We start from the raw sequence: 24269 nt of genomic DNA, 5'->3' as shown, positions 1-24269 counted from the left end.
AACTAGATTAAAATAAGTCATCTGAAGGGGGGTAACCAGGACAATAAGAAGTTGAAAAGCATGTCATTAGAATGAAGGAAGAAAGACTAGAGCACAGATTCTATGCCTTAGAATATAGGCTATTACAAATGCAAAGTGTGAGGTTACTGGGGCCTAAACTAAGCTGGTAGTAATGGGAATACAAAGGAAGTTATAATATAAAAGATACTGCCCTTTCCGCCATCTTTCCGCTGCCAGCAATGGTGCGCACAACTGTCCTGGCTGATGGCTCTCAAGAGGCTCACAATGGCCCGAAAAGTAGAGGCAAACGCAGGTGCTAGGTGCGTGCTCCAATCCAAAGTCATCGTCCGGTTTCTCACTGTGATGATGAAGCATGGTTACACTGGCGAATTTGAAATCACTGATGATCACAGAGCTGGGAAAATTGTTGTGAACCTTACAGGCAGGCCAAACAAGTGTGGAGTGATCAGCCCCAGATTTGATGTGCAACTCAAAGATCTAGAAAATGGCAGAATAACCTGCTTCCATCCCGCCAGTTTGGTTTCATTGTACTGACAACCTCAGCTGGCATCATGGACCATGAAGAAGCAAGACGAAAACACACAGGAGGGAAAATCCTGGGATTCTTTTTCTAGGGATGTAATACATACATTTACAAATAAAATGCCTCATGGACTCTGATGCTTCCAAAAAAAAAAAAAGATACTGATGAATAAAAATCCAAGAGCTTTAAATTCAAGTATTTAGAATGCCAATTTTACAGCAGGTGCTATGTTGATGGTAGAGAAACAGGAGACAAAAATGGATACACTTAATCCAGTTAATCCTGAGCTGGGCATGGTAGCTCACACCTGTAATCCTACCTATTTGGGAGGCTGAGGCAGAAAAATCAATCACTTGAGGCCAGAAGTTCAAGACCAGTCTGGGCAACATAGCAAGCTCCTCATCTCCACAAAAAATAAAATAAAAATTAGCCAGGCATGGTGGTGCATGCCTACAGTCGCAGCTACTTGGGAGGCTGATGTGGGAGGATCACTTGAATCTAAGAGGTTGAGGCTGCAGTGAGCTATGATCATGCCATTGCACTCCAGCCTGTGTGAAAAAGCAAGACCCTGTCTCCAAATTAAAAACAAGTAAAAAGGCTTAATTCTTACACTTCAGGATCTCAAGATCTAGCATGGATGACAGACTAATAAACAAACAGCTAAAATAAGACATCACAAATACTAAAACAAAGATTTAAAAAGTTCAGTAGGGTATAGATGAAGAAGTAATTAACTCTGCTAGCCAAGGAAAGTGACTGTTAAGTTGGATCTTCAGTTTTCAAGGTCAGATATGGAATCTGGACTTTTCCAGGTAGCTAACACAATAGGATATGAAGAGCAAGGAAAAGAAATGCCAAATTTTAAGCAAAAAGTAGCATGCTTTTAAACATAAAGTTATGCTAAAACTACTAACGGAATGGGGGAGCTCAGGAATTGGGTAGCAAGAAAGTGGACACAGTAAGTTAGACATCACAAGTCAAAGAAGTTGGATATTAAAAGAAACTGATACAAGGTAGTATGGTCTAATACTAGATTTGTTTGTGTTTGGTTTGCTTTTAATATTGGATAACTTGTTTAAAATTAGAAGGAAATTCAGAGAAAGGTAAAAATTGGAGACATTAATATAGCAGGGTATGTCTGACAACAATAATAGGGCTGAGGTGAACTAGAAAGTATCACCTATCTAAAAGCATTCAATCTTCTCCAGAGATGACACTTAGAAAAATAAGTAAATAAATAAATAAAAGCATTCAAATTCAAAACAAAAATGTTATTTACACTTACAGTTTGAAATGTATTTAGAACCTTAAGCAAAACATACGAAATATTTCACTTTTGGGGAGTAGTATGTAGAGTAGTTAAAGCACAGGTTTCTAGAGTCACACTGGCTAAATTAAAGCCTATCTCTATCATTAATGTTTCGACCTTTGAGAAGGCTCTTTAGGCCTCAATTACCTCTTCTGTAAAACAGGAATAACAACAGTACCTAACTCAAGGAGTTGAAAGGGTTAAATAAGATAACATATGCAAAGTACTTAGATCATTGCCTGGAATCTAAGAAACACTAATAAATGTTAGCTATTTTTATTGACAGTATTATTCTAGGGACAATGGGGTAAAAAAAGGACTATGTGGGCCAGGTGCAGTGGCTCACGCCTGTAATCCCAGCACTTTGGGAGGCCGAGGTGGGTGGATCACTTGAGGTCAGGAGTTTAAGACCAGCCTGGCCAAGATGGTGAAACGCCCTCTCTACTAAAAACACAAAATTAGCAAGGTGGTAGTGGCGCATGCCTGTAATCCCAGCTATGCATGAGGTTGAGGCAAGAGAATTGCTTGAGCGTGGGAGGTGGAGGTTGCAGTGAACCAAGATTGCACCACTGCACTCCAATCTAGGCAAGAGAGTGAAACCCTGTCTCCAAAAAAAACCCTGTAACCCAAAATTGGATAGTGATTTTGATTTCTATTTATGCATTCTCAAAGAGTTTCAAGGCCGGGCGCGGTGGCTCCAGCCTGTAATCCCAGCACTTTGGGAGGCCGAGACGGGCGGATCACGAGGTCAGCAGATCGAGACCATCCTGGCTAACACGGTGAAACCCCGTCTCTACTAAAAAATACAAAAAAACTAGCCGGGCGAGGTGGCGGGCGCCTGTAGTCCCAGCTACTCGGGAGGCTGAGGCAGGAGAATGGCGTAAACCCAGGAGGCGGAGCTTGCAGTGAGCTGAGATCCGGCCACTCCACTCCAGCCTGGGCGACAGAGCGAGACTCCATTTCAAAAAAAAAAAAAAAGAAAAAGAGTTTCAAAATCTTTCCCTTTCCAAAATGGTTATTATTACAAAGTATAATTTATAACCACATAATCTAAACATCACCTTTACTTCCAAACTCACAGTTTTTTTGTTTACTTTATTGTAAACAATATATTACAGCAAAAAAAAATTCTTAAGAAAATTTAAGGTAAAATAGTCTGTTGACTATCTGAAATCAAATCAGATCCCTCCCTAGTCCTTATTAGTATGTTCACAAGCATATCCAAAGGTAGCTCTTGAAAGTACAATGGATAAATTGTTCTTACACACAAGAAGAAATCTTAAATAGCAGTGGACACAGAAATCCTGTCTGAAAATTATTAACCACAAACACTTTAAAATTTCATTGTCATTCATTCATCCAACACACTTTTATTGTGAAGGCAAGAGTGCTTCCAGCTGTAAAAGAAACTGACATTTACATTAAAAGGTAAAATTTGAACAATTGGCCTAGGGCATACAGTAAGTACAGATGTGCACTATGCTTAAATTTCAGAAGATATGAACCAATTTCTAAATAAACCTCTCTGCCCTCTTGTTCACAAAGGTCAACAAAATACACTGAACACAGACCACTCCACTAAATTTCATGAAAAGAAAGAACTTAATCATCTTTCATTCTTCCCTTTTTACCTTGCAAGAGGCTGTGGAGGTTCCGAGAGAGACATGTCACTACTGGAAGATGCACTTGGGGGACGTTCCTGCATTTTGTTTTCTTTGTCAGATTCTCCAGATGGCTGATACCCTGGTTTGGCCTAGGAGAAAAGGACATCAAATTTATATGAGTTCTATCACAAAGATATATTCAGGTAGCACCTAAGATAAACATTAAGTCACCTCAGCACTACAAAGATCATAAAATGTACGGGTTTTTTTCTCAAAACCAATTAAAATTTATTTTGTCTTAAAAACAAACGTTACTAATAGCTAAATGCCATCTAAAATCCAACAGGGAGCCACGCTCTGTGGGAGGCTGAAGTGGGAGGATCACTTGAGTCCAGGTGTTCAAGACCAGCATGGGCAACACAGTGCGACCCTGTCTCTACAAAAAATAAACAATTTCCCAGGCATGGTGGTGCACACCTCCTACCTCCACTTCCACCTCTACCTCTTTTGCCTCTGCCACCCTTGAGACAGCAAGACCAACTCCTCCTCTTCCTCCTCCTCTCAGCCTATTCAACATGAAGATGACGAGGATAAAGACCTTGATGATCCACTTCCACTTAATGAATAGTCAATATATTTTCTCTTCCTTATGATTTCCTTAATAACATTTTCTTTAGTGTATTTCACTGCAAGAATACAGTGTATAATATAGACAGCATATAAAACATGTGTTAATCAACATTATGTTATAAGGCTTCCGGTCAACAGTTGGCTATTAGTTAATTAGTTTTGGGGGAATCAAAAGTTACATGTGAATTTTCAACTGCAAAGGGGTTGGCACTCCAATCCCCACACTGTTCAAGGGTCAACTGTATTTGTTCAGCACTACAATGAAAACTATTCAGGGATTTAACTAATAGCAATGATGAGAGGAAAATAAATCAGTCACAATCACTGTAGGAAATTCTTAATTCAGCTTTTATTTTCTATCACATTTATCACATTACTCCTCATATTTAATACACTTCATGAAGGCCATGATTTTTATTAGTATTATCTGAGCATACTAGGAATGATGGGTAATGTTTAAACAGTATAGCAAATAAGCGTTTCCTAACCATGAATGACTCTCCTTTGTATATGTCACTACTATTACCTGTGTTTCCTGCGTAACATGTTGATGAGATGGCTCTTCAAGCAAGGTCTTTTCTAGTAGCAATTTGGAGTAAGTCTCCTGTAGTCGCCTAGTTGCTGATGGCTCAGAAGGAGGCACATTTTTCACTTTAGTAAAGGCTTCTTTCTGCTTCCGGTAGAGCTCTTGTAATCGTTTGTTTTTCTGTTCTGTAGCCTCCTTTTGAGCCTTCTTCTCTTCATTTTGCTTTCTCTTCCTTTCCTCTTGCTGCCTAACAATGTACTGTCGTACCTCGTCTGTGTCATAGTGGCGCCTTTTAGAAATAACAGGGGGATCCTCATTAGCTGTTATTTTGTCAGGTTTTCTTTTCACTGGGCTGTGACTCCTAGGAGCGTGTACTGGTGCTGATGACTTCTGATTCTGTAACTCTCCAGTATCTTGCTTTGCAGTGTGAGCTGTAGAATCTAGCTGTAGGTCATCAAGAATGCCACGAATTTCAACAGGTAAAAAGTTCTTATTTAAGGCAGTATTTTCCTCCTGCTTATTATCTGGAAGAGATGAAGCTAGTTTCTTTATATTATTTTCAGACCGAGATTTACTTCTTGAACGTTCTGAGTTTCGTTGAAGATGTCTATGTAAAATGTCCAGCCTGGGATCAGATTCTGCTCTTCCAATGTGACCCCCTGCAAAGTATGAACTGTTAGTGATATAGTGAAATTCTATACTCATTCCTAAGATTTAACTGCATTAACAAGAAAATTAGAGAATTTCATTTTAACTTAAACTCAAATTCAAATATCCTATAGTCTTCTGAAGAACATTATAAAAGGAAAGAAAAGCTTCCCTTTTTAGCAGTAAAAGAATTTCAGTCTTCTGAAAAACTATATTTCCTTGGTTTGTTTTTAAATACGGTTTGAAATATTTCTGGAAAAAAAGGATAGCTCTTATGGTTGTTATGAATAGCATTTCGATTTTTCTCTCATATACATATTCAATGTTACTATTTCTCTCAAAAGGCTGTTAAAAAAGTCAACAGTCTTTTTAGTGGAAGGCATCCCATTGAGAAGCAAGGAAATGGAAATGTCTTAATAATCATAAAAAATATATTTTTTAAAACTTTGCAAAGACCAGACTGCATATGCCAAATAATAATGGCACTGAAAATATTAGTTTTTCTGAAAATTCTACAACACTGATCCATTTCATAATTACATGAAATGGCACTATGTTCAGACAAGTTTATCAAAGGATTTCTGAAACTTTATATTTCCCGTTGATATAAGGAAAAGATTAGCATTAGTCTCTCATCTGATCATATTTACATTTTTAAACATCTATATAACAAATGCTCAAATATTCTTAAAATTGTGTGTATTTTACCCTATTTCCAGAGAAAATGGGCAAAGTTTAGCAAGAAACATATGAATACTATAATGATTCCTTTTACTAGAATGCTGCTTCTACAGAGCCAGGGATTTGGGTCTATTTTGCTTATTTTGAAGCCCAAGAGATTACAGCAGTGCCTACTATGTAGTGGGCACTCAGTAAATATTTGTTGAATAAATGTTAAGCCTCTACAACTCTCCAGTGAAAGATGGAAAAACTTAAAATATTCAGGAAAAAAAATCATGTTATCATCAAAATATCTGGTAACATGGCTTTAGACTGAGAATACACATGAGCGTATTTACAAGCTAGATAAAAGTAAAGAGGCCCAAATACAAAGTATTGTATATGTACATTGACTTCTATATGCCAAATTATAGTTGCAACTGCATCTTACTGAATCCACTCCAGAAGTTCACATTAAATTGAAACAAATTTGGCTGCTAAAAAGAAAAACTGGCATATGAGTATTTATTTCACTTCTCAAAATTAGTGTTCATGAAAAAAGTAGTTATTTGAAATAGTGCTTACTCAAGAAACTTTGATAGGAGAAAAACAGTGGACTTGAGGGTCAAACTAAACAGTTCTGCCACCAAATCTGACACCCACTGACTACATACCCATGGGAAAAATCACTTCTCTTTTGGATCCTGTTTCCCTAATCTGTCAAATAAAAAAATCCAACCTTGTGAATGTTTGTACATGTTTGCTTGAATATGTTGGGATGAACCAGGTTGGACTTGATTCTCTCTAAGGTCCCTAAAAGTCTAATATGATTTCATTAAAATAATGCTTTCATATTCACAATGACAGCTAAATGTAATTAATACAACACAAACAAAATTATTCATAAAGATGAACATAACACCTATATGCAGATATTACCCATAAACAAGCCCAATAGAACATTTTTTTCTTTTTTGAGCTACATTCAAAATTATAAAGCAAAGTCCTAACACATTCTTAAGAGTACTTTTTCCTTCTCTGAGTACTTGATAGCAATTTTTAATTGTTTTCTCAACAATTTTAATTATAGTTACTTACCAGATTTAACAGTTCTTTCTCTTCCACCTCTGTCACTTGATGCTGTTCTTTGCTGTTTTGGCTCCATTCTGGGTGCAGGTCCCAGAATCTTCTTTACTAATTTTTGTCCATCTCGCCAAGAAGATGTACTTATAAGATGACTACTACCTAAAAAAATACATTGCACTGAAATTAAAACTTAAATTTTAATTGTAAGAAGTGTATCTACTCAACCATACAGGTTTTATTATTAATCTTATGCTTATCTGTCAAGGTCAAAAGATTTACAAATGATGATATTGTTAAACCCTAACCTCCCCAAGTCAGTTAACTGTTTGTTTATATCTTGATTTACCCACACATCTGAAATAAATGTAAAATGCTTTGAAAGTTAAGTACCAAACAATGATTCCTAAACCTCAAGAACCAAGGCACAAGACCGGCCTGGACAACATGGCGAAACCCTGTCTGTACTAAAAATACAAAAAATTAGCCAGGCGTGGTGGAGGGTGCCTATAATCTCAGCTACCAAGGAGGCTGAGACACGAGAATCGCTTGAACCCAAGCAGCAGAGGTTGCAGTGAGCTGAGATCGCACCCCACTGCACTCTAGCCTGGCGACAGAGCAAGACACCATCTCAAAAAAAAAGAACGAAGGCAGCAAATTTGACAAAACAAAAATATGTCTTAACACACAACAGTGTTTGGTTTACCAATATCTAGCACCATACATGGCACACAATAAAATAATACGTTTGCTAAAAAAAAAAAAAAAAGACTTAATCAAAGAACATGTAAAATTTTGAGGAAACATAACATTTTAAAGAGTTAACAATGATTACTTTTGAAGGGGATGGTATTACAGGGACTTTCACATTATATTTTACAGGTATATACCAAAAGTACACACCACTTTTCTATGTACAAAACAGTAACATTTAAAAAGTATAATCATTTTAAAAGGTCCTCACATCATAAAATTCAAAAAAATAAGTGATTCAATAAATACAACTGTTTACCAGGAGAAAAAAGGATTTTCATCCACTAGCTTCAGAATGTAAGAAATTAAAAATTAAGCAATCATCTCAAAATAGACAGTGACTAAAAAAAAAAATGAAATAAAGACTGTTTACAAAATAGAAACTACAAAAAATAAACATGGAATAAAAGTGTTTAAATGCAAAATAAGATAAGAAATAGAGGTCAGGCCTGGTGGCTCATGCCTGTAATCCCAGCACTTTGAGAGGCTGAGGCAAGAGAAATGCTTGGGGCCAGGAGTTCGAATCCAGCTTGGAAACACAGCAAGATCCTGTCTCTACAAAGAATTAAGATTAAAAAAAAATTAGCTGGGTACAGTGATGCGTGCCTGTAGTCACAGCTACCCACGAGGCTGAGGTGGGAGGATCACTTGAAACCAGGAGTTCAAGTATACAGTCAGCTAAGATCATGCCACTGCACTCCAGCCTGGGACACTGAGTGAGATCCTGCCTCCAAAAAAAAAAAAAAAAAAAAAAAAGAAAGAAAGAAAGAAAAGAAAGGAAGGAAGAAATAGAATGACAATGAAAATAATGTAGTAGCACTTCAAGCCTAATTAAATTATTGTAAACATTTTTACATTAATAGCCAATGCTGGTAAAATTATAATAAAATCATCCTGCCTATACATTACTTGCTGAAATATAAGTGGGTATAGTTTCTTTAAAAAAAAAAAAAAAAAAGGCAAACATGGGATTATGTGTCAGGGACCCAACAGTATTCATTCCCCTTGATCAATGATCCAACAAACAGAAACTTATACAATATAAATAATCTAAAAGAAAGAAAAAAATAAATGAAAATGTTGACTGTATCATTTTTATACTATCAGAAGTAACTAAATACTGAATAATGGTGAATAATTACTATTTCTACTAGAATATTGTGTGGCTATTACAAAGCACAATTTTCATAAGAAACAATAGAAATGTTCCTCTGAGAAGATGCAAAAATCAATGAAATTTTACATATACAAAAAAATTTACATAAACAGTGATTACCATAACATACTATTACAATTTTAAAATGAATGTAAGGAAACATACAAAGTAATACTTGTTCTTTATTTAAGTCTGGATAGTGGTTTTATCTGTTTTCTTCTATTTTCCCAGCTGTCTGTGATGCTATTTTATTGTATTTATAATAAAAGACATTCCATTTAGAGTTTCTTTAAAAAGGGCTTTAATTTATAAGTTTAAACGGAAGTATCATTTTAATGAAAACATCAGTTATAAAAAGGTCTTAATGTGTGCTGTTTACTTTAGAAATGTTTTTGCACCTTGTTATTAACCTTATACAGTTGACCTAAAATATTTAAAGGGTTTTAAGTATACTGCTCAATCTATTTACAAGAAACTTTATGTTCTTATGTAAAATGAGAGAACAGGCTTCTCTTCAATTTCAGTCTGATTTTCTGAATCAAAAACAAGCAACCACGAATACGCTGGGTAGCTATTTATACATGTTGGCATCTGAATATACTAAGTGATTATTTCTAAATTCTAACTTTCTGGAAGAGTTACACACAGTCACTGGTTTAAAAAAAAAAAGGACTTTCACTACATAAACTATTAATATAGCTTTAACACATTTAATGACTCTCTAGCTCATTGCCACAGTGCATATATGAGAATTAGCCTACCATAAAACTGGATGAATACAATTCAAGATCAGTGTTCGTACGTTTTAGTGGTCTACTATGCTTCTGAAAACAGTATTACGTAATGCCACATGAAACACAATACTTTTTAAAAATGTAATTATTGCTGGGGTGCAATGGCTCCTGCCTGTAATCCTAACACTTTGGGAGGCTAAGACAGTCGTATTGCTTGAGGCCAGGAGTTCAAGACCAGCCTGGCCAACATGGCAAAACCCCATCTCTACTAAAAATACAAAAATTAGCCGGGCGTGGTGGCACATGCCTGTCATTCCAGCTACTCGGGAGGCTGAGGCACAAGAATCATTTGAACCCAGGAGGCGGAGATTACAGTGAGCCAAGCCACTCAAGCCACTGTACACCAGCTTGAGTGACAGAGCAAGACTGTCTCAAAAAATAAAGTAAAATAAAATGCAATTGTTAATGCTCAGATAACTCAGGTTTTTGTAACATTTTATTTTTTCATCTGTATATAGCAAGTGTCACTCTATGATGACATCTAAAGTTAACAATGGGCGTCACAGAATGTGTTATCCGCCATTCTACTGATTAGCGTATGACTAGAAAACCGGAAGTCTGATCAAAACCAGCACCCCATCAGTTTTGCCCTGGTGTTCTCATAACATCCTGTGACCTCTTACCGCAGCACTCATTATACTTTATTGTAACCACATATCTATTTCCTGACAAGACTATAAGCTCCATGAAGGCAGCAGCTAGATGCATCTTGCTTACCAATGTATTGTCTAAGTTTAGTACAGCACAGTACCTCACATACAGCAAATGCTCAAAAATATTAATATTTGTAGAATGAATGAATGAATGAATGAATGAATTTAGAATGTCTCTAAATTGATAGTGACAGGTTCCCAACTTTCTCCACTCTCTTGGCCCAAATTACTCACTGAGATGAATATGACATTCTAAATAGCCATTTTCAATATGGCTAGAAATAATAATTACTATTATTAATGGAGTCATAGCTAACAGCTGAGTCCTTATCAAGTGCCAGGCATATGAGCACTTTGGGGTATTAACTCCTAGTTCTCACAACACCCCTGTGGGATAAATACTACCGCTTTCCCATTTTACATATGTGAAAACCAAGGCACACTAAAATTAGCTCATCTACCAAAGGAACAAAGCTAGTCATAAATCTGGGCAATCTGGATGAGGGCCAAAATGTTATGGAACTAGAGAATTATCTTCTTTCCATCCTTGATCAATTCAGAGTTCCACCTGACCAATAATGGGATGGAACGCCACAGTTCTGATGTGCAACATTTATTATCTTTTGAGAATAAGTGAAAGGATTTAGTGACAATCAGAAACAACCCCCTTGTATATAAATTTCACAACCTAAAAATTACCTTTAATCTGGTTAACTTACATTAAAAATAATCACTAAAAAAAATTGGAGGGATGACCGATGTGTTCAGTACGTTGATGAACATATGGTGAACAAATGGTTTCATGGATGTATAAAAATATGAAAATGTATCAAACTATACATTCTAAATATGTGCAGTTTATGTCAATTACACCTTAACACACACACACACATACGTGCACACACACATGGTACATAAAATGTATTAATTTTTCATATTTGCCAAACAATGAGAAATTTGGTAACAGTAATATTTAACTACAAGATGGATTAAAGACTTAAATGTAAGACCTAAAACCATAAAAACCCTAGAAGAAAACCTAGGCAATACCATTCAGGACACAGGCATGGGCAAAGACTTCATGACTAAAACACCAAAAGCAATGGCAACAAAAGCCAAAATTGACAAAGAGGGTCTAATTAAACTAAAGAGCTTCTGTACAGCAAAAGAAACTATCATCAGAGTGAACAGGCAACCTACAGAATGGGAGAAAATTTTTGCAATCTATCCATCTGACGAAGGGCTAACATCCAGAATCTACAAGGAACTTAAACAAATTTACAAGAAAAAAACAAACAACCCCATCAAAAAGTGGGCAAACGATATGAACAGACACTTCTCAAAAGAAAACTTTTATGCAGCCAACAAACATATGAAAAAAAAACTCATCATCACTGGTCATTAGAGAAATGCAAATCAAAACCACAATGAGATACCATCTCATGCCAGTTAGAACGGTGATCATTAAAAATTCAGGAAACAACAGATGCTGGAGAGGATGTGGAGAAATAGGAACGCTTTTACACTGTTGGTGGGAGTGTAAATTAGTTCAACCATTGTGGAAGACAGTGTGGCAATTCCTCAAGAATCTAGAACTAGAAATACCATTTGACTCAGCAATCCCATTATTGGGTATATACCCAAAGGATTATAAATCATTCTACTATAAAGACACATGCACATGTATGTTTATTGCAGCACCATTTACAATAGAAAAGACTTGGAACCAACCCAAATGTCCATCAATGATAGACTGGATTAAGAAAATGTGGCACATATATACCATGGTATACTATGCAGCCATAAAAAAGGATGAGTTCATGTCCCTTGCAGGGACATGGATGAAGCTGGAAACCACCATTCTCATCAAACAAACACAGGAACAGAAAACCAAACACCGCATGTTCTCACTCATAAGTGGGAGCTGAACAATGAGGACGCATGGACACAGGAAGGGGAACATTACACAACAGGGCCTGTCGGGGTCTGGGGGGCTAGGGGAGGGATAGCATTAGGAAAAATACCTAATGCAGATGACGGGTTGATGGGTACAGCAAACCACCATGGCACGTGTATACCCTATGTAACAAACCTGCACGTTCTGCACATGTATCCCAGAATTTAAAGTATAATGAAAAAATTAATCAACCAAAAAAAAAAAGGATGGACCTGTTGAGAAAACTAACCTGTTCTGCATTCTGTACTTGATAACTGTGCTACTTTCTGGACTTTTCGTACTGGCTTGACTACTTTCTTCTCTTTACTTTTTTCAGCAGGTTTCTCCTTTATAGAAATATCATCTGAAAAGCAGAAACATTTACAGTAAATATAACAATGATTCTCACTCACTTACTTATCCTCCCCCTATAGGAAAAATCAGTGTAAAGTATATGCTGCAGGAAGGGAAAAAGAAACCTACATTGAGGCTATTTCTATGGCCCTTATAATACCAACATCAACTCCTTTTATGGAAAAAAGGAGTTGGAAAATATCTAAAGATTACTACTACTCCACTATTGGGTTCCAATCCTTTGTTATTTATTTATTCTTCTAAGAAACTCTTGAGAAATTAACTTAGTTTCATAAATGCTTTCCAAGTCAGGATCACTGCATTTTATAGAATCTCAGAGGTGCGCACTCTCACAGATTCCTATTTCATTTAGAAATTTCTATATAAAAACTTTACAAAATACTCAATAAAATATTCTTAAATTAAGGCTTTATGATGATGCTAGTAAAACATGTCAAGGTATTTTATATATACATTATTACTAATTATTTAAAAATCCAACTTGCAGAAATAAACTGATTACACATGTTAAGCTTAAAAAATTAACCTCAATTATGGATCTGAATAAATGTACTTTAAAATATGTGTAGAGTTCTATATTCTGGACAGAGTGGAAATAAGTATAAGTAAAGGCCGTAAAGCAGGACCATACCTAGTATCTAAAAAAAACCAGCAAGCAAGTCAGTGTGAGTGGACTGAACAAAGAAAAGGATAGTAGGAACTAGGGTCAGAGACATAACTACGGGCCAGATCATGTAGGGCTATTTAGGCCATTGTAAGAATTTCAGGTCTCACTCAAGAGTGAGATGGAAGGTTTTGAGAGATTATGAACAAAGGAGCAACATGATCTAAATTAATTTTTAGCAAGTTATGATGACAACAGATTCATTAGAAGAAGAGCAGATAGAGGAAGACCAGTGAGGAGACTACCAGAATAATCCAGATAGGAAACTGATGGTGGCCTCGATCTAGGTGGTGGTGACAGAAGTGGTGAAAGTGATTATATTCTAAGTATATTTCAGACAATATTACATACAAAATTAAGAGGCGGGGATGTGATACTCAAGAGTGACAAGATTTGGGGGCCTGAACAATGAAAGGGATATAATTAAGTGACATGGAGACACTACCAGAGTAGCAGGTTTAAAGGGTATACCATGACCACATTTAATTAGTTAGTTCCATTTTGGATATATTAAGATTGAGAAATCTATTATACATCCAAAGGGAGACATGGAAGTAGCAGCTGGATATAAGTTAATTCACAGGGGAAGTGTGGGCCAAAGACATTACTTTGGGAATCACTAGCAACAGGGAACATTTAAAGACCTGAGACTAGATAAATTTGTCCTGTGTGCATATAGACAAGCTTTAAAAAAAGAAAGAAAAATAGAGTGAGTAGAGGGAGGGGGATTGGAGAGACAGAAAATGAAAGAAAGGGAAGAAAAGGAAGGGGGGAAGGTAAGAAAGAAAAAGAAATTTAAAAAAAAAGAGAGAGGAGAAAGAAAGAAAGACAGAAAGCCAGCCAGCCTGCCTGCCCAAGCACTAAGGACTGAGGTCAGGGCATCCTGATGATTAGGAAAAAACAACTGAAAAATAATAGTTAGATTTAGGAGGAAAACCAGATACTTAAAGTATTCCAGATGTCAAGTGAACAGTTTCAAAGAAGAAGTGATCAATCATGCTGCTGACAGATCATGATAACAAATTAGTATTAAATATTGCACTACTTAGCAATGTAGAAGTCACTGATGATCTTGATAAATAGGGACAAACACCTATAGAAAGGATTTAAGAGAAAGACAGGAGACAAATTGAAGACAATGAGCATAAGGCAACTGTTTGCAGTTTTGCTGAACACAAGAAATAAACAGAGCAGCAGCTGGAGAAAAGTAAGGCCAAAAGAGGGGTTCTTTTACGCTGACTGATATAACAGCACATTATCACATAGTATGTTGATGAGCATGACCTGGTAGAGAGGGAAAACTTGATGATGCAAAAGAAAGGCAACAGGGCTGAAGTAACATCCTTAAATACATAAGAGCAAATGGAATCTAAAACACAAGCAGATGGGTGAATCTTAGCTAGGAACATCCATAGTTCATCTACCATAACAAGAGAGAAGGCAGAATATGAAAGTCTTCTGACATAGTCTACTAGTCTATAATGATACTATCCTACGAGGTATATTATTATTCCTATTTTACAGATGAGAAAACCAATAAAGAGAAGTTACGTAACACAGATAGTATACTCAACTAATAAGTGACAGAGGCAGAACTGGAACCCTTGAAAGCTGACTCCAAAATCTTTGCTCTTAACTACTACATTATTCTTCCTTTCCACATGAGAAAAAAATTTCTGAATCGAGTGTTGTTGTATAATAATAGCAAGAAAACTGGATTGGACACTTAATGCCACAGAAATGTATTAGTAGAAGCTTTATGAGGGCTTACTACAAAGATCTCATACTTTAGAATCACAGTTGGTTTCGAATCTTGGCTTCAATTCTTAACTACTCTATCCAACCCTAGGAAAATGACTCTTTGAGCCTGCATTTCCTCAACTGTAAAAAATACAAAAGACCACTCAGCATCTTGCCCAAGCTCATACTATTCGGTAGGTTGTACCATTATTAGTGTGACCTTCCTATTACCATCTCCCAGTCTTCCATGGGTTCCTCTTAGTTCTAATTCCAACTTATTCCCTTCCTATAATACTTATTTTTCTTTTGGTATCTTGCTCTCATGTAAGTATCTTATCTGCTGCCTGACAAATCACTACGTCGAAGATCTCAGAGGCCTAAGCAGAAGTAAACTTCAACTAAATTCTGCTATGTTTCCTTCAAATCAGGCAGTCCCAACTCTGAAAGTCCCTCAGTTTAAACATAGCCTAGTTTCTGCCTCATTAACCATGTAGGCTAATTTTAACCCTGGAGCTGAGTCTAGAGGCTAAGAGAGCCTTATGCCTCAAACCACCACAACTTCAGTATGCCGTGCAGTTAGAGAAGGAAAATATTGTTAGTTTGGTGACAGTTTTATATGTAAACATTATAAATTAGAGAGCATGTATGACACCCAAAACATAAGAAAGTTCTATTCTCACCTGCAAAGTGAAGTGCTAAATCTCGATACAGTTCTCTACTCATGTTTTGAAACTCAGCCTCCTGCCACACTTTCCCATCAGGTGTTCGAATCTTGGTCTCTGAAGGGTTGAAACCTAATACATACCAGTAACAGAGAATATTCTTATCAAAGTTGCTTTATAAGTTTTGTTTGTTATACTTTTTAAAGTGATATATAATCGACATACATAAAATTCACGCTTAAGTGTACAATTCAGTGGTTTATAGTATAGTCACAAAATTGCAAAACTATTGTCATTATTTAATTCCAGAGCATTTAATCAGCCTGAAAGAAACCCTGTACCTATTACTATTAGCAGTCACTCCTTGTATGACCCACTCCATGCCCTGGCAACTACTAATCTACTTTCTATCTTTACGGATTTTCCTATTCTGGACCTTTCATATAAACCAAATCATGTATCGTGTGGTCTTTTGTGTCTTATTTTTATCTCACTTCTCATGTTTTCAAGGTTCAACCATCATGTAACATGTATCAGGGCTTTATTCCTTTTGACTGCCAAGTGATAGTCCATTGCATGACCATATCAATACTTTAGCCATTCATCAGCCGATAGACCTTTGGGCTTTTCTACTTTTGGCTATTATTAATAATGCTGCTATGAACATTCTTGTGTAAGTTTCTGTGTAGACATGTTTTAAATTCCCTTGGGTATTATACCTAGAAGTAGAATTGCTGGGTCATATAGTAACTCTGTTTAACTTATTGAGGAACTACCAAATTTTATTTTATTTATTTTACCTTATCTATCTTACCTATTTTATTTTATTTCATTTTACTTTATTTTTTGAGATAGAGTCTCAATGTGTCACCCAGGCTGGAGTGCAATGGCATGATCTCAGCTCACTGCAACCTTCGCCTCCTGGGTTCAAGTGATTTTCCTGCCTCAGCCTCCCAAGTAGCTGGTGCTACAGGCACACACCACCATACCCAGATAATTTTTGTATTTTTATTAGAGACAGAGTTTCACCATGTTGGCCAGGCTGGTCTCAAACTCCTGACCTCAAGTGATCCCACCCGCCTTGGTCTCCCAAAATGCTGGGATTACAGGCATGAGCCACCGCACCCAGTCTACCAAACTGTTTTCTAAAGCAGCTGTACCATTTTACATTCTCACCAGCAATGTATCAGGGTCCTAATTTCTCAACATCCTTGCCAATACTTATTGTATGGCCACCCTAGTGGGTATAAAGTAGTAACTCATTGTGGTTTTGATTCATATTCCCCTAATAACTAATGCTGTTGAGCAGCTTTTATAAGCTTTTAAAAGAGGAATGCATAATTAGCTACCACATAGTATGTTAACACATACTATTTAAGACAAGTAAGCACCAGTGAGACAAACCAATATACATTCATTCAAAAAGACTGGAAGTGGAGAAGCACTAAATTAAATGATAAAAGAATACTGATCATAAATCATGAATTTCAAAGACATGAACTACCCTTCTCCAGATGAAGGGAGAGACAATACTAGGTATTCTTCTTGTCTTTGAAGACAGGCATTATAATTGCTACCATCTACCTGTTTTTGCCTATGACTGAACAAATGGGCAAGCTGCTGTTTATTCGGACAAATTGTGTCCAAAGTGTGGAAAATAGGTCTTTCAAACATACTTTTTCAATTTCTCAAGAAACCTTACACATATGGAATTTCCTAGGAATTACCATTTAGGTTTCCACTTCAAATTTATCCCCACTCTTTGGCTGGGTACGGTGGCTTACACCTGTAATCCCAGCACTTTGGGAGGCTGAGGCGGGTGGATCACTTGAGGCCAGGAGTTTGAGCCTGGCCAATATGGCAAAACCCCATCTCTACCAAAAATACAAAAATTAGCCAGGCATGGTGGTGCACGCCTGTAATGCCAGCTACTCTGGAGGCTGAGGCATGAGAATCACTTGAACCCAGGAGGTGGAGGTTGCAGTGAGCTGAGACTGCATCACTGCACGCCAGCCTGGGCGACAGACTGAGATTCTGTCTCAAAAAATAAAATAAAATAATCACTATTCTTCAACAAATACACTGAACTTTGTTTTGTCAAAAACAATAAAACAATGAATATAGATGATAACCAAAGTAGTACAAAGATTTATATCTTAAGATTGGCTCGGCCGGGCGCGGTGGCTCACGCCTGTAATCCCAGAACTTTGGGAGGCCAACGCGGGTGGATCATGAGGTCAGGAGATCAAGACCATTCTGGCTAACACAGTGAAACCCCATTTCTACTAAAAGTACAAAAAATTAGCTGGGCATGGTGGCGGGCGCCTGTAGTCCCAGCTACTCGGGAGGCTGAGGCAGGAGAATGGCATGAACCCAGGAGGCGGAGCTTGCAGTGAGCCCAGATCACACCAGTGCACTCCAGCCTGGGCAACAGTGTATGACTCCGTCTCAAAAAAAAAAAAAAAAGATTGGTTCAACTTATCAAAGAATTAGCAACCTATACATAACTGTACAATTAAATCAATGTAAAGAATAGGCTGGAGTAAAAAACTGATAGTAGTACTTTAAAGGTATAAGAGAAAATGTACTGGCAAATTAATTACTTATCTAATAGTAAATAATCTATTCAGCTATTAGGCACAATAGCGTAAGTTTAATTTCACCCAACATTTGTGGCAAGGAACACACCATTACATCTGTACCTACATACGAGAAAAAATTTATAAACGTAGTGTTCAGTTTTGCAAAATATAGTATGCCATTAAAAAAGTGTGGCGATTCTGCCTAGCTGCCTGAGGACTGACTGCCATCATGAATGACACAGTAACTATTTGTACTAGGAAGGTCATAACCAATCAACTACCTCAGGGAGCACAAACAGTCACAGATGTCCTTCACCCTGGAAAGGTAACAGTACCAAAGACAGAAATTTGGGGAAAACTAGCCCAAATGTACAAAGCCACACCAATGTCATCTTTGTATTCAGATTCAGAACCCATTTTGCTGGTGACAAGACAAATGGTTTCAGCATAATTTATGATTCCTTGGATTATGCAATGAAAAATGAGACCAAACACAGACTTCCAAGACATGGCCTGTATGAGAGAAAAAAAGACCCCAAGGAACAGCAAAAGTAATGTAAGAACAGAATGAAGAAAGTCAGGGGGACTGCAAAGGCTAAAAATAGGAGTAAAGATTCTGCAATGACTTTACCTGTGATAACTGCAGATTTTTCATGAGGATTAATAAACTGTAAAAAACTTTCAAAAAAAAAAAGAAAGTGTGGTAGCTCTATGCAAATGTATTTCTGTCTTTCTCAACTTTCCACCATCACCTAACCCCACTGCTCAACTATTTAACCCTCTTTTTCTCCTCTCCTCTTTAGGAAACATTTATCCCTATGAGAGTCTTTCTTTGTATTCGCATCTTGTATGTTAACTTTAAGAAGATTTCACTATCTCCATCAGTTTATCTTTCTGTCCCCAACTCTTTATTTCCATTGCTTTGTCCACTTTTTTTCTTACTGGTTAAATTTATTGACTAAAATAAAAAATTTACTGTGCACTTACTTACGTCCATGACACTGTAATAGGTTCTGAGATAAAAGAAGGGTGACCAAGATAGGCTCTTTATCTTCATGGGCATTTATACCAGGAAGAAAAAGATATGCAAACAACTAAATATAGTACAAGAAAGAATCACATAAACACCATTCGTGTTCACCATTTCCCATTTTTAAAGCAGAATCACAGAGCACTTCTCATGTTTCTTTTTTGAAAAACATAAATAAAAAATCAAGGTGCAAAATGAGTTTAGTATGCTAATAACTGTATAGAAAGAGGAAGAAAATAAACACACACACACACACACAATACACACATGCTCCTATTTGCTTATGTTTGCAAAAGTTATTTCTGGAAGGATATACAAATTGTTAACACAAGTAACCTCCAGAAAGGGGCCCAAGCACAAGAGTGACAGAACTTTTCGAGGTACACTCTTTTCATCTTTTGGACTGAGAACAAAATGAATTTATTATGTCTTCAAACAAACGAACTTAAAATGTCATTTTAGAATACAGTATTTTAAGATGCTTTTAATTTACACTACCAAAAGTTGTCAGAAAACAGTTTTCATTGTTGGAAAAAAAAAAACCCACTGCTTAGGACACTGGAAGCTACATTCTATAATGAGTTCTCAAATGTTTGCTATCTTTTTTAAAGTAACCCCTCCAAAAGTTATATTTATAAAATATTTTAATATAAAAACTAGCACATTAAAAAAATAGTAAAAGGACTACGGGAAATCCAGTCATCAACTCAAAGAAACTTACATTTAAGATTTTCACTCTCATTCTACAGAATTGTTTTAACTTTCAGGTTTTATTAATTATTACAAAATATGAATTCAAATTGAACATTTTAACTTTTTTTTAGTGGAATAACCATTGGTATTTCAGAACTTTGACTTGTATAAAGAACAAAACTTAAATGTGCAATCTGTACTTAATGGGTCTGTATTTAATTACAGCAAAGATTTGGGGTAACCACTATCTTGGAACCAACAAAGAGTATTTTGACCTCACCATTTGCTATGTGCTGTGTTAACGGTATGGATGTGATACACAAATGACTAGAAAAATATTAAAGAATTGTGTTAGTAAGTTATTAATAAAAAATATTATTACTTATAATATTGAACAATGACAATTCTTCCATATTCTAAAGTGAATTGGTCACAATTTTCTCGCAAATTAGCTAGAATGAAATGCAAATTATCCATTTTTATCTAATTCACAATGAAGATCACTAGCAAAACATAGTAAACAATACAAAATAAAACTAATAACTGGCGAAAACTATATGCAGTAGATGTGTTTTTAGAGAAAAATGACTAAAGATGCCTTAGGTCTACAAAAACTGCAAAACTTGTTAGAGAAAAATTAAGAGTCGATACAGAAATACAAAAAAAAAACTGTTTAAAATAAAAAAAAGTGCCGTAGATTGTTACGTAAAATTAATAGAAGAAACAGGCTGGGCGCGGTGATTCACACCTGTGTAATTCCAGCACTTTGGGAGGCCGAGGCAGGCGGATCATCTGAGGTCAGGAGTTCAAGACCAGCCTGGCCAACATGATGAAACCCTGTCTCAACTAAAAATACAAAAATTAGCTGGTCATGGTGGTGGGTGCCTGTAATTCCAGCTATTCAGGAGGCTGAGGCAGAATTGCTTGAACGTGGGAGGCAGAAGTTGCAGTGAGCCGAGATCATGCCACTGCACTCCAGCCTGGGCGACAGAGTGAGACTGTGCCTCAAAAAAAAAAAATTAATTAATTAATAGAAGAAACAAATTATTATATATATTATATATATAATTGTATATTAATATTATAATATATGTTATATATATTATAAATATAAGTGTATGTTATAATATATATAACATATATACAAAACTACCTTAAGCCATATATACAAAAACTAAAATTGGAAAAAATACCCACAAAAAATATTGAGTAGCAGAATATTTTGGCAATTGGCATTGATCCTGTTGATATTTAATTTTAACATGAATGATTTACTTCCTCATATTTAAGAAAACAATATTTTAAATCACATTGGTGCCAGCATTGGTAGATTTCATTAGAAAGTGCTCTTCAGAGCTTTTTTTTTTTTTTTTTAAAGCCAACTCAAGTTTTTTGAGTTGAAAAAAGCGTACCTGGCAGAGTTTAAATAACAAAAATCTAATACGAATTAAACTAAATCAAGAAATCACCCTTCATTAAAAACTTCACATGATGACGCCTGTGAAAATAAATTTCAGGAACATAAAAATAAAATAGAAAAAAAGAAACCTCTAAAACACACCAATAATAAAAACTTGAGTGGCTTTAAAAAAAAAAGCTTGAAGAGCACTTTCTAATGAAAACTACCAATACCAATGTTGGCACAAATGTGATTTAAATATTGTTTTCTTAAATATGAGGACAGTAAATCATTCATGTTAAAATTAAATATCAACAGGATCAATGCCAATGCCAAAATATTCTGTACTCAAATATTCACTGGAAATGGAATTATCTTTTAAATATTACTTTTAAGTAATTCCTAATAACAATCCAAATACAATGGCAACATAATATAAGGGCAGTATTCTTTCAGTTCTCTGAAAATAGTATCAATTATTATTTGTATAACTTAGTAAATGCTCATATAGTGGTTCTCGAACCACAAGAATCCCCTGAAGGACTCAGTAAAAATTCCAATTCTGGACCACAGCCCCAGAAAATGTGACTTAGGACTAGTGTTGGATCTAGGAATCTGTATTTTTAACATGTATATTGAAATAATTTCTTTTTTTTTTTGAGATGGAGTCTCACTCTGTCACCCATGCTGGAGTGCAGTGGTGCGATCTCGGCTCACTGAAACCCCCGCCTCCCAGGTTCATGCCATTCTCCTGCCTCAGACTCCCAAGTAGCTGGGACTACAGGGGCCCACCACCATGCCCGGCTAATTTTTTTTGTATTTTTAGTAGAGACGGGGTTTCACCATATTAGCCAGGATGGTCTTGATCTCCTGACCTCATGATCCACCCAACTCGGCCTCCCAAAGTGCTTATGCAGTCAAGAATAACATCCTGTTCCAAAGATGATCCTCTCTATTCAAATACATCCTAGGGAGAAAGAAGAACAAAGAAGCAGGGAGAGGAAGATATAAAGACTGATTACAAACCTTTATATGCTGGAGCAGGGGGTGCTGTTGCCACTTTTCTGACTTTTGGTGTTACTGAGTTATCAACATTAACAATCATTACTGGATGGTCAATATGACCCAGCTTCTGACCCTGGCCATTTGTTTCTTCTGAGTGTTCCCACTGTTTTCTAATCCGTTCCTTAAGTTTTTCCAGTTTGACATCATGTTGTCGCCGCTTTAGAATATCTAATCTTTGGGAATTAGAAGTACTAGTAGAGGATGGAGAACAGTCAGTTAGTCGTAACACTTTTGGATCAATATCATGGGCCATGTTATTCACAGAAAGCTTCAAATTGTTCTCACTTCCTTTTGTTCTGTTAGGCATTTCTTCCTCAGTTCTCGTAGAAGCTCCCATCCTAATCAAACATTCAGAACTTTGCAATGCATCAATTGCTGGTCGATCATTTAAAAACCTAACAACTGTATCATTGATGACAGATGATTGGGAGCTCTCAAAATCACAGCTCCGTATATTCCTTTCTTCTCGACTGCCTATCATCCAATTATCACTCTCACTCTTTTCTTCATTAACATCTACACAATATACATCCTTTGACTCCAGATGGCTGGAACTCAAATTGGAAGGTGCACCATGGATTTCCCTACAATAAAAAATAATAAGTTCTGTGACTATAATTAATAACATGTTATATAGTTGAAAATTGCTAAGAGTAGATTTTAAGTGTTTTCACCACAAAAAAAAAAATAAGAATATGAGGTAATACATGTTAAATAACTTGATTTAGCCATTCCACAAGGTATACATATACCAAAATATCATGTTGTATACTATACATACAGTTTCTACTTGTCAATTTTAAAGCTAAATCTTTTAAAAGCTTTTCATAAAAGTACAAAACTAGTCAAATGGAAACCAGTCATACAAACTGAATGAGAACTCTAAGCTAGCATTAGAAACCAAAAAATAAAAAGCCTAGAAATTCCAGTAAGTTAAAGATTGCAAAATAACCATTAGTAATATTATAACTCAATGCTCAATACCCCCTCTATCAAGTAAAATGGCAAATAATCTAAATAACAATCTGCATATTATAAAATAAGAAATATGCAAAAGATATGTAGAGAGATTTCCTAAGAACTCCAGAAAACAGGATTATAATCTGACTTCGGGTATTCACTTGACATTTGTCAATAAAATGTGTTATTTGCTACTCTATAAAATCTTACGTACCAGGGAAAGAAGTTCTCAAATACTGGCATTTCATATATGTCACTTCTAAATAAGGAACAAAATTAATAAATAGACTAGGGGTAGAAATATAGTGGAGGTACAATAAATATTTTCCTCCAAATAAATGTGGTTAGTAATGTTAAATCTCTTAACCACAAAGTAGTTTTTGGCAGCTTCAAACTTTGTAAAGTGTATCTAGAAAATCAGGAGTAAGCAAAGAAGGCTGGGCAAAGCCAAAGTACCTCTCACAAGTCCATATTCTCTGCTCATAGAAAACACTACCAAAAATCTTCCTCCAGAGACTATTTTTATTTTACATGTCATTCTAATAAGCCTTACTTTAGATTTTATTTATTTATTTTTGAGAAGCATTCTCACTCTGTCACCCAGGCTAGAGTGCAGTGGCATGATCTCACTCACTGCAACCTCTGCCTCCCGGGTTCAAGCGATTCTCCCGCCTCAGCCTCCCAAGTAGCTGGGATTACAGACGCGTGCCATCATGCTTGGCTAACTTTTCTATTTTTAGTACAGACGAGGTTTCACCATGTTGGTTGGCCAGGCTGGTCTTGAACTCCTGACCTCAGGTGAT

At 36.2% G+C, this 24269-nt stretch overlaps 1 protein-coding gene and 2 pseudogenes across 3 annotated transcripts in view; 2 read left to right on the top strand and 1 right to left on the bottom strand.

The window, feature by feature from the left end:
* CEP350 (centrosomal protein 350) overlaps window positions 1–24269 on the bottom strand; it is a 153387-nt gene that overhangs the window by 87260 nt on the left and 41858 nt on the right. For both annotated transcript variants that reach the window (XM_017888813.1, XM_017888814.1), the window contains exons 6-11: window positions 22468–23090; window positions 15756–15869; window positions 12547–12660; window positions 7020–7166; window positions 4614–5272; window positions 3485–3606 (exon numbers count right to left, since the gene is read on the bottom strand). In XM_017888813.1, coding sequence (XP_017744302.1) covers window positions 3485–3606; window positions 4614–5272; window positions 7020–7166; window positions 12547–12660; window positions 15756–15869; window positions 22468–23090 — 1779 coding nt within the window. The remainder of the gene's footprint in view (window positions 1–3484; window positions 3607–4613; window positions 5273–7019; window positions 7167–12546; window positions 12661–15755; window positions 15870–22467; window positions 23091–24269) is intronic.
* On the top strand, window positions 240–701 carry LOC108539877 (40S ribosomal protein S15a pseudogene; annotated as a pseudogene). Its single transcript, XR_001888512.1, has one exon. The product of XR_001888512.1 is annotated as a 40S ribosomal protein S15a pseudogene (transcript).
* Window positions 18549–18976, top strand: LOC108539861 (40S ribosomal protein S24 pseudogene; annotated as a pseudogene).

The sequence above is a fragment of the Rhinopithecus bieti genome, unplaced genomic scaffold (genome assembly GCF_001698545.2).
Source record: "Rhinopithecus bieti isolate Rb0 unplaced genomic scaffold, ASM169854v2 scaffold_15676, whole genome shotgun sequence".
Taxonomy (NCBI): Eukaryota; Metazoa; Chordata; class Mammalia; order Primates; family Cercopithecidae; genus Rhinopithecus; species Rhinopithecus bieti.
This window is presented reverse-complemented; position numbering and strand designations above follow the sequence as displayed.